General features: G+C 41.2%; 2 protein-coding genes across 3 annotated transcripts; both read left to right on the top strand.

Annotated features, from left to right (window-relative positions):
• The first annotated feature begins 156 nt into the window (after positions 1-156).
• Positions 157-3115, top strand: LOC125472037 (TIMELESS-interacting protein-like). 2 transcript variants are annotated; one of them, XM_048573081.1, is made up of 6 exons: positions 157-684; positions 983-1105; positions 1190-1289; positions 1809-1924; positions 2035-2257; positions 2774-3115. In XM_048573081.1, the coding sequence occupies exons 1-5, from the start codon at positions 346-348 to the stop codon at positions 2254-2256; spliced, it is 900 nt and encodes a 299-aa protein (XP_048429038.1). In that variant the 5' UTR covers positions 157-345; the 3' UTR covers position 2257; positions 2774-3115. The 2 variants fall into 2 exon arrangements, with proteins under 2 accessions (XP_048429038.1, XP_048429037.1); XM_048573080.1 differs by lacking the exon at positions 2774-3115 and having other exon boundaries at positions 160-684; positions 2035-2752.
• Positions 3116-4166: 1051 nt separating this feature from the next.
• LOC125471893 (inactive leucine-rich repeat receptor-like serine/threonine-protein kinase At1g60630) lies at positions 4167-8686 on the top strand. Its single transcript, XM_048572833.1, is given in 4 exon segments — positions 4167-5010; positions 5013-6019; positions 6021-6039; positions 7746-8686. Coding segments are annotated over 4 exon segments (1977 nt in total). The 5' UTR covers positions 4167-4718; the 3' UTR covers positions 8405-8686.
• The last annotated feature ends 2372 nt before the right edge of the window (positions 8687-11058 follow it).

The following is an 11058-nucleotide window of genomic DNA, read 5'->3' as shown; positions in this document are numbered from 1 at the left end:
ATCCAGCGGTTGAGGACGAATTTCAGATTCATATTCTACAAGGAATATTCTGGATTCGTTTGATGGTGTTGAAGAAAAGAAATAACACTTGATAAACAAATATTAAAACATTAAAAGAGTATAAAAGAAGTAATTCGAAGTGTGAGACATAATCTCTCGAGAATTTTGGGCCTTAGCTTCCATAGTCAGAGCCCATTTTAAATATATTAAATGGCCTTTTCTAATTCCCTCCAATTCTTCCCGCCAAGAAATCTAAAAATAAAAAATAAATCCAGAAAATGAAATAAAATACCAAAACATCACGATCCACTCGTCGGATTCAGAAAGCAAAATCCGAAGAAGAAAATGGACAAGGCACCAGCAGCAACCGGCTGCTACAAGTGCGGCCGACCAGGCCACTGGTCACGTGACTGCCCCTCCTCCTCCACCCCTACCCCAAATTCTAACGCCGATCCCAATCCCAATCCCAATCCCAATCCTAACCCTAATCCCACCAATCCCAATTCCTCTTCATATCCTTTCAAAAGCGGTACTGGTACTGGGATCGGAGGGAAGGTTAAGAAGGTGTCGGTTCCGAAGACTCGGCCGAAGCTGACTCCGGAGCTGCTTCTCTCAGATGACGGCCTCGGCTACGTCCTCCACCACTTCCCTCGCGCCTTCAAGTACCGCGGCCGCGGACACGAGGTCTGATATCTCACTTTTGCTCTTGTTTCTTTTCCTTTGTGCAAGAAAATTCATAATAGTTGTTAATATTTTTAGTAAATTGGTAAAAAGTAACTCGATAATTATAAATTAAAGCTCGATTAGAGAAGAAAACCCTTCAGTTATCCAGACGCGTTGCTTTAATTGATTCTTAATTGTGAAATTTCTATGTTGCACTTCTTCCCTTCTAAGTTATTGGGTTTGAAGCGATTTTCTCGAAAGTGTGATACTACTGAGGAAAAATGTGAAAGTGCCATTTTTCTTTGGGCAATTTTTGCAGGTTAGAGATTTGGGAACTCTAATTGGGTTGTACACACAATGGCATTCGCGTTTGCTCCCGTATTACTCATTTGATCAGTTTGTTCATAAGGTTGAACAAGTTGCCGCTACCAGACGAGTAAAGGTACTGATGATATCTCACTTTTTTATTTTGAATGTCTTTGGAGTCTCCCTCAAAGCTTAATTCTTAATCTGCACTCTTGAGCAGATGACGCTGAGGGAATTGAGAGAAAGAGTTGCAAGTGGAGGAGACCCAACAAAGTTGCGCGAACCACCAGCCGAGGAAGGCATTCCAAATGATCAACAGGGTATTATGCTCCGTCATTTTTGTATAATTGTTCTAATTTATCATGTGATGAGATACATTTTTAGAGTTGCTGGCATTATATCATTTGTACAAAATCTTGAGTGCCTATTGCCAGAGTTATTTGGTATTAATTGGAAGGACCGAGTGCTGCAATTACCGTAAATCATTAACAGAAGACCTGTAAGAAGATTGAAAATGGATCCTCAGACGTTTAGGTTATAACTCGATTAGGGATATGATGTTAGGATAAAGGATTGGCTGCTGAGTGGATTATGAGTAATGTTGAGGAGAGAAACATCACTGCACCGGACTACCAGAGATTAGTGGGTGAGAATAATATTGCAAAGTGGAAATCTACTTGCATTGATTTTAAGTTACTTTGTTTTAATAATTAAGTAGGGAGTTCTTATGTTTATATGAAATAATCTTATTCATCGTGGCATTTGAAATAGGCTGATTTGGAAAAACGATCGTCTTTTATGTTTCCATGTTGAATTCTGATCTTGTTATATTCCTGCAGAAACCTTGAACCCTGAGGGACCAAGTGATTACCAGGGGGGTTCGTCTTCAGGGAACCATGATGTGGATGATATGCAGGAAGAGATGCTTCATGAAATCTATGAGAAAGCTACTCAAGTATGTGCAATTTTGTTCAATCTAGTTTATTTGAAGTTCTTTTGGTCTTCAGATTAAGGCTCCATTTGTTAATAAGTAGAGCTTGATGTCCTTTGCTTTGCTAATTGTAGGAACCGTCTGAGACGTTCCATGGTGAGATGGTTGCCGTTAGTGCTAGTATATCTGCAGCAGATAGTTTCCAGAAAGAAATAACCAATCAAGTCGAAAACAATGAAGCTAGCGAATCCACTGAAAGTCAGACGACAGATGAACAGAAAGTGCGAATGGAAGCTAATAGATTGAAGGCACTTGAGAAAGCTGCAGCTAGGCGCCGCCAATTGCAGGTGGCTTGAGGTTCCGTTTCTTGTCTCTCTTGCTCTAAATTCTGTTTCATGGTGTTTTGTCACAGATGGGAATGCACGCATGGTTATAACTTATAGGCATCAAGGCAGAACTTTCTGTCTTCATATTCTTTGTACGACGAAGTTGTTCTTCATATTTTACTCATGGTTATGTGCGTTTTGTTTGTAACATCTTAAGGGAATATAAAGGCTTGTTCGGTACCTTGGTCCCAATGTGCATCTGCCGCTGCTATGGTCTACTTTGTGTTCAATCTTTTTCTTATAATAGCAAAGTATTTGAAACAGATTCGCTGCTTGCCACATGATATTAAATTAAGACGACACAATAACGAGAGCTCGTTTCATATAAATCTTTTTCCTGATATGACTTTGATTTTGATTTTCTAACCATTAATTTATATTAGTCTTTTCACACCAATGTATTATTATAATTGTCCCAAATAAAAGCTGGATAATAGTTGCTGATTGCTTGTGTGCATGAGATTTGATATCTTTTGGGCCCTCCTAGATCTCCGGCAACGTATGCGGGTGTGTCGTCGGGCCAAGACCACCGTCAACCACCGTATTGATCGATTGAAAGACAGTTGGCATGAGTTGTTAGAGCCGAATACCAAGTGGCGGTGAGATAACGTGATCAGCTCAACCCTCTCTTTTCATTTCTTGTTGGGCCGGATATTTAACGTGAGCTCAATTACTTGTTCCAGCTTTTTGTCACGTGTACAATACCAATGATTGTACATGAGTAATGAGGAAGGAGACTTACCTAGCTCTGTTACCGTGACATATTAGACAAATAATCAGAGTCATTTGGAAAATTTATGTATCTATTGGTTTGAAATACCTTGTAAGATTTTTTATGAGAGAGATTTTTCAGTGTAACCGGAACATAGGGTAGTACTTCACGTGTCACTATACAAATTATAGGGATATGTGTGTTAAAATGTTAATAACTTAAAAAATACAATTTTACACTATTTATATAAAATCACGTAGTGTACTTTCTATGTTTCGATCCCAAGGAAAAATATCTCTTTTTATGGATAAGTTCTTCGCAATGATGGAGTAAGATGTCTGGTAGTCCATAAGTTCAACCCCTTCTGCCCTAGCATGGACTATGAGGAGGCAATTAAGACCTAGTTTAATAGCATCACTAGCTCAATAAATACTTATTAGGCGTTTAAAAGATAAATCATTCACCATTAATACTTACTATGTGATTTATCGGTGACAAAAGAATGTCTCAAGGTTTCAATTCTTTCACCTACTTGCCCAGTTAAATTATTGTTCTCGAGAGTTTTTTTTTTTTTTCAAGCATTGAGTATTCAAGTGGTAGTTCACATGTGTCATTTTTTCAGATTTTTTTATGTGTAATTTTCCTTTTCAAGTTTCAGCATTTATCTGGGTCGACTCACTCAATCCTTTCACAACTTCAATATCATTTTTTTATCTGAGGTTTTCGGACGCTTGTTAATTTCAGAGAGGGTAGCTAGCTGTTGAAAATGGACCTGGCTTCTCTGTTATTTCGGTTCCCATACACTCTCATATTCTTCTATTTTGTGCGGTCAATGTTAAGTCACGTCAATCTTTATATTGATTTTTTTTATAGAGATAATAGAATAAAAAATAATAATGATATAAAATATTAATGTGGCTTAACCGTGACTGCACAAACAAGAAAAGAAGAAAGTGTGGAAACTGGAGGGCAAAGAAGGCCAAGTCCGTTGAAAATTGATGAAATCGAAGACTCGGGGGTGAGTAAATTTTGGATCCCTTTCCCTTTTGAGTTTTGAGGTTTCACCACTCTGCGGTTAAAAAGTTTAGCCTTTGAGCCGCCCAAGAGAAAGTAAAAACAAACATAAATTAGAAAATGTTATTTATTTAGTTATAATTATTGGGTTCAATTGTGCCTGCAGATTAAGAATATACAAATCATAGAGAGGAGTGGAGTTCTGAGCTTCCTTCACGTGAAGCTTACGCTGTAATAAAATTACGATTACAAGTAAATGTCCGCGAAACGATGTCGTGTTCCCAAGCCCCACAGTTTTGGTGTCTCCCCATTCATCAGTGCGCAGAGCTCGCCAATGGGGCTTTCTGCACCTTAAATGCTCCTCCTCCGCAGCTGGGAGTAGAGTAAATTAGAAGTGCTTTTTTTTTAGAAGCAAAAGCCGTTGTTTTTTGTTTCAAGCTGTCGAATCAATCAATGGTACAGTTGCAGCATCAGCACAGTGATCGATCGAGTCAAAGGCAGAGACTGAGAAAGGAAAGTGAACTCAAAAGGTTCAAAACCTTTTCGCTTTCGAGATTCAAAAGGTTCCATATGTATACACACATTTCGGATTCTGATTTCTGATTTGCGAGTTGGGTTTTCTCAGTCAGCAAAATACAAGTTCAAAGATTGCATTTTTGAGATGTTGTCGGTCTGAAAAATCGATTCAATCCGCAGATTTTTAAAAATGGTTTCTCAAAAAGGTCGAATCTTTTTCTTATTGCTGCCATTGCTGTTCTGGGGTTTTCTGGGTTCGGCAGAAGCAGGAGATGCGGAGGCTCTGTTAACTCTGAAATCTACAATCGACCCTCAAAGCGTGCTGCCATGGCGGCAGGGAAGCAATGTGTGCGAGTGGGAAGGGGTGAAGGACTGCCTGCGAGGCAGAGTCACGAAGCTTGTGCTGGAATATTCGAACCTGACGGGGGTTCTGGATCACAAGATCTTGAACCGGCTCGACCAGCTGCGAGTCCTCAGCTTCAAGGCAACTCCCTCTCCGGCCAAATCCCCGACCTCTCCGGCCTCCTCAACCTCAAATCCCTCTTCCTAAACGACAACAACTTCTCCGGCGTTTTCCCCTCTTCCATTTCCGACCTCCACCGCCTCAAAGTCGTCGTCCTCGCTGGAAACAAAATCTCCGGCGAAATCCCAATGTCACTGCTCAGGCTCCACCGCCTCTACGTCCTGTACTTGCAGGACAACAAGTTCACTGGTCCCATTCCACCGCTCAACCAGACCTCCCTCCGGTTCTTCAACGTGTCGAATAACCAGCTATCCGGAGAAATTCCGGTGACCCCAACTCTGATTCTGTTCAATGCGTCGTCGTTTTTGGGGAACGTCTATGTCTGCGGGGTGCAACTTGACAAACCGTGCGGGGGCATTATCGCGTTTCCGCCGTCGATCAGTCCCACCAGTCAACCGGGTCCAAAGTCAAAGTCAAAGCGCGGGAAACTGATTAAGATAATCGCAGGGAGCGTGGGCGGGTTCGCGGTGGTCGTAATCTGCTCGGTTCTGCTGTGGATGGTGTGCCGGAGGAGTCGCGGCGGTGGCGGGGAGGCGAGGAGGAGCAAAGGCGGGGTTGTGGGGGGTGCTGAGCTGGCAACTGACAGAGGAGGAGGATCAGGGGAGGGGCCCAGTGGCAAGGGAGCTAATAATGGTGGGTTTTCGTGGGAAGGTGAGGGGTTGGGGAGTTTGGTGTTCTGCGGAGCAGGGGATCAGCAGATGGGTTACCGTCTGGAGGATTTGCTCAAGGCGTCGGCGGAGACGCTGGGGAGGGGCACAATGGGAAGTACGTACAAGGCCGTGATGGAGTCCGGGTTTATCGTGACGGTGAAGCGGTTGAAGGACGCGATGTACCCGAGGATGGACGAGTTTAGGAGACACGTGGACTTGCTAGGGAAGCTGAGGCACCCACACCTGGTCCCACTGAGGGCCTACTTCCAGGCTAAGGAGGAACGCCTGCTCGTATACGATTATTTCCCCAATGGCAGTCCTCTTTTCACTTATTCATGGTACGTCTTGTCGGTCCTCTCATCTCATCTACTCCCCTTGTTCACCTGCTTTTTTATTTATTTCTTTCGTTTAATAATCACTATGGTTGTGTTTAGCTTGTAAAGTTTTCCGTACCAAAGTTTGAGATTAACTTCTGGTTAACATCATAAAATTTCCAAGTAGCTTGTGTTTAACGTGGAGTTGGGTGTGACTAAATTACAAGAAAAATTACACTTGTCTAACCATTTTATTCGTTGAACACTTTTCATAAAATATAAGACCTATTCCATGTAAAGTTGCCCTAGTCGGAAAACCCTACGTAAGCATCTCTATGATTGTCATACAAGCTTTCTAACTAGACATATTTAGTGATGTAAACTTCTAACTAATGATTTTTAGAGGTCATTGATTATTGATTTAACGGTGGGTCATGTTGGATTTGTCATCTGAGCCTCCAGACCAACAAATTCAAATTCTTGAAATTTTATCCAACGGTTAAAATTATTATAACTTTCAATAGAACCTCTTGTTTTTTAGCCGTTAGATCAAATTTTAAAAATCCGGATTTGTTGATCAGGAGACTCAGGTAGAAGGGATCCAGAGAGGATGCTTTCCGACGCTATGATCTAACGAATTAGTGGTGTGGGGTCACCCGCATCCGTAGGCGCCCGTAGGGTCCACCCCATGCAGGTTTCTGGGCTGGAAACCATGTTGGCCATCCTATAAACAAGACGTATTCCTGAACCTAAAAAATTTGGTGCTTGTGTGTTGTTTCTGGTAGAGGAAATTTCAACCCTTTCCATTTCTATGAAACGTGAGCAGGCTGGCTGGGTTTTTAAAACAAATTTAAGCCCTTCAAATTCAACTCCTTGAATTGGGGTTGGACCCCACACACAAGTCTGCAGCCTGATTTGGGAATGTCTTCTTAGATCTCATAGCTAGGATTTCATCATTCCTGTGATCATCAATGAATGATCAACCGAAAGGTTACTCTTTTATGACCAAGAGGTCATTGGTTTGATTCTTGAAAACAACCTCTTTTTAAAGTAAGGATAAGACTGCGTACAATATATGTCCCCCTCTACCCTCACAAAGAAGAGAGCCTTGTTGACTCGGGATTGCTCTTTTATGTGATCATCCATGCATGATCTTGCTCGTCGACTACTTTTTTGCATTTAAGTTTGAATTTATCTCTTTTTCATGAGGCCAATAGTCTGAAGAAAAAAAGGTTGATTTAGTGGGGCATGAGTCATTGTCAATCTTTCTGCATCAGTTCATCATTCTCCAAGAGATCTAGGTAAATAAAGACAAGATTATGTCAAAAATTTGTTCCCTGCCTTTAGGCTTTCAGACGGTAATTAATAATTGAACTCAATTATACAATAATAAATTTCAATCTTTGGAAAGGAGTTGGCCTGCTAATCAACCTTTCAATTTTGAGTATGACCTCAGCATGTTAGTGTCTCACCGGCTCAAATTCTCTGGTTATCGTGTCTGCATGTTGCACATTTGACCATTATTTTAAGAGATTCAACCGTGTAGCTGGAGATATATCATCTTCTATTTATCTCTCTCGTCATGTAACTGTGTGCGTTGTTCCTTCGCTAATCTAGTTCATATCATTATATACTTGGCTTTTAGTTGGTTTTTGTCGCTTGTTCAACAAGTTTTCTTGAATGTTTGTTTAGACTAGTTGTAGTGGTGAAATACTCCAACTGTTTTACAGGTTCAAGAACTTCAGGAGGCGGGAAGCCGCTTCACTGGACGTCATGTCTTAAAATAGCTGAGGACTTGGCGAGTGGTGTTGTTTATATCCACCAGAACCCCGGCTTAACTCATGGAAACTTGAAATCCTCAAACGTCTTGTTAGGTTCCGATTTTGAATCCTGCTTGACGGATTATGGTCTCACGTTATTCCGAGATCCGAATTCACTCGAAGAACCTAGCGCAACCACTCTCTTTTATAGAGCACCAGAATGCCGCGACATCAGAAAACCATCCACCCAACCAGCCGATGTGTACAGCTTTGGCGTCCTCCTCCTGGAGCTCCTAACCGGAAAGACTCCCTTCCAAGACCTTGTCCAGGAACATGGTTCGGACATCCCTAGGTGGGTCCGCTCGGTGCGCGAAGAAGAGACAGAGTCAGGGGATGACCCTGCCTCGGGGAATGAGACATCAGAGGAGAAGCTGCAGGCACTTCTTAACATAGCAATGGCTTGTGTTGCGCTATCACCGGAGAACCGACCAGCGATGAGAGATGTTCTAAGGATGATAAGGGATGCTAGAGCGGCGGGTCACGTGTCTTCCAACAGCAGTGATCACTCGCCGGGGAGATGGTCGGATACCGTTCAGAGCCTGCCAAGAGAAGAACACTTGAGCATTTGATCATGAGTGATTGGTAAAGTAATTAACGTGGCGGATTAAACTTAATCATGTATTCTGATTCTTTTGGGTTTGAACCGTGATTCTTGTACTACGCATTGTAGAGTGTCGCACTTGGTGTAAAGGTTCTATGATTTAATTCTTGTTTCTTGTTTTTGCATATTAAAGAAAAATTTACATGAAACGCGTTTATCGCCACAGTGAGAGGTCAGCAGAGTTTTGTTATTGGTTGATGAGATTGAGAGTTGATACATTTATTTAGTGAAAATTGAAGATTTACCTGTTTGTGAAATTGCGTTATTTAATGCATGGTCATATTGACAGTCCCTACCAAATTACCTCCAACTGATGTACATCTGGAATCTTTATTGTTTTTCCATGTGGGCCTATAAAGTAGGTGGGCCAAAGGGGATAGGCTGTGAAAATGGGCCCTCTGTTTGGGCCATGGGCTCGGCCCCCTAGATCCCCACATTAATTGGTGTACCACTTAGGCACTAGGCAAAAGCAAAGACGTATGCAATTTGTGTAGCACAAAATTAAAGAGGAGACAAATTAATTGAAGCACCAACAGAAAAGCAGAAGGGGAAAAAAGGGTGAAAAAAGGGCAGGCTGTTTTGGTTTTCATGTATGCCGCGTGTGCATGGCAGAAGCCTTTGGATTGACTGCCGTTGACATTTAAACCAATCGCCCCTCGTTGTGCTTACCAATGCATTCTTCCCAATTTTTGTTTCGGAGGAGTTCACATTATTTTTGTAACCCGTCTTTTCAAGGATAAATTACATTTTTATATCTCATGTTTGTGATCTATTTTAATTCCTTACAATATCTTCAAAACATTTCACTTTCATACTTTAAGTACTATTTTATTTCAAAATAATACCTCATTACATTTTTCATCCATTGATCTGTTAAGTGCTGACGTGACTACCACATATATGCCACGTGGCTACCAAATGTTTGCCACATGGCAAAAAATAATAATTTTTTAATTTTTTTTAATAAACCTAAATCTTCTAAATATTAAAAAATAAAAAATAAAAAAACCTGAACCCCATTCCTTTCTCCTTCCCCGTAACCCCTAACCCAAACCCTAAATCCCATGTCTTCTCTGATCCACTCTTCCCTGTTCACCTCCCCGACCCACTTCGTTTTCTCCACCCTAGCACACTACGTTCATACCCTAATGGGCGAGAGATTTGAGCTGGTCGAATCTAAAGGTGGCGGGGCCGATGGTGCATACGAGCTTGGTGCACCTGGTAGAACAGAATTCGTTCTCCTGAAGCTCAACTTCGGTGACGGCGTCGACCTCGATGGGGTTGGAGAAAGCATGGTTGGAGTGCGAAAGAGGGGATTGGAGCCCCGAGGATGACGTGTCGCTGTCGGTAACGAGAACGGAAGGCTCGGGATCGGAAGAGGAGGCTCTGATGGAGAGCTTTGGGAAAGAAATGGCGGTGGTTTTGGTGGTGGTGGTGATGACCGGCAACCGGCGATTGAAGTTGGAGAGGAAGGAGGAGTGGTGCTTTGAGATGGCGAGGTTGGACGAGGTGAGGAGATGTATGGACTACGACATTGTGACTAGGGGTGAGCGGCGGTGAACGGTCACAGAGGGAGAAGGTGGGGGTTTAAAAGGGTTTAAGAGAGAGCTCTGGGAAGAGTTTCCAAAGCGAGGAAATAAAGGAGGGACAAAAGCAGCTAGACTAATGGGTAGTGGATCGGGGAGGTGAACAGGGAAGAGTGGATCGGAGAAGACATGGGATTTAGGGTTTGGGTAGGGGGTTGCGGGGAAGGGGAAAGGGAATGGGGTTCAGGTTTTTTTTATTTTTTTTTATTTTATAGATTTAGGTTTATTAAAAAAAAAAAAAAATTGCCACGTGGCAGACATTTGGCAGCCACGTCAGCACTTAACGAATCAATGGATGGAAAAATGTAACGGATGTATTATTTTGAAATAAAATAGTACTTGAGGTATGAAAGTCAAATGTTTTGAAGATGTTGTAATGAATTGAAATAGGCCCCAAACCTGAGGTATGAAAATGTAATTTACCCTTTTTTCAAATTATTTAGGGCTGATTTGGTATTGTTGTAATTTGAAGAAAAAAAATTGCTTCTGCTGTGTTGTGAGAATAAGTTCATTTTTTATGTTTCACGTTTTCAGCTATTTTCACCAAAAACTGTGAAAATAAGCTGTTTTTAAGTGTTTACCAAACACTTTTTTTAGTTCAGCTTTTTTTTATACCCATTTTTTATAAAAGCACCTCAGTACCAAACCAGTACTTAATAGCCACAAATTCTTGAAGAAAAATTACAAACTTTTCAGTTTTCTTTTCCAAAATAGTCACTATAAACAACTGAATTTATCTATTTTAATTGAAAGTTTTAATCAAAATGTTCAGTGCATCTCTAAGCATATGTTAAATTTTAGATGAGGATGTTACTGTCATATTTGACATAAATGTCTTTTCAATTGAAGTGTTATGCGCTGACTGAACTTGAAGTGTTTGTGGTTAGGAGTCAAATTTACTTTTGATTAGTTTAATAGTGACTCCCTTTTTTTACTAGTATTTTAATAAATAAAAAATTTGTTTCAAGAAATTATTGAATAAATACAACCATTCAAAGTTCTACGTTGATAAAAAAATATATATTTGATAATTAAA

This window comes from the organism of the source record quoted next, unplaced genomic scaffold (genome assembly GCF_019419815.1).
Source record: "Pyrus x bretschneideri cultivar Hongxiangsu unplaced genomic scaffold, Pyrus_bretschneideri_v1 Contig63, whole genome shotgun sequence".
Taxonomy (NCBI): Eukaryota; Viridiplantae; Streptophyta; class Magnoliopsida; order Rosales; family Rosaceae; genus Pyrus; species Pyrus x bretschneideri.
Note: the sequence above shows the minus strand (reverse complement) of the source record. Positions and strands in the feature narration are given on the sequence as shown.

What these genes read in the sequence shown, in the direction of transcription:
- LOC125472037 (XM_048573081.1), top strand. Translation starts at nt 346, where the DNA reads ATGGACAAGGCACCAGCAGCAACCGGCTGCTACAAGTGCGGCCGACCA. An exon ending in ACCGCGGCCGCGGACACGAG is followed by an intron (nt 685 to 982) that starts GTCTGATATCTC and finishes CAATTTTTGCAG; the next exon opens with GTTAGAGATTTGGGAACTCT. An exon ending in CATTCCAAATGATCAACAGG is followed by an intron (nt 1,290 to 1,808) that starts GTATTATGCTCC and finishes ATATTCCTGCAG; the next exon opens with AAACCTTGAACCCTGAGGGA.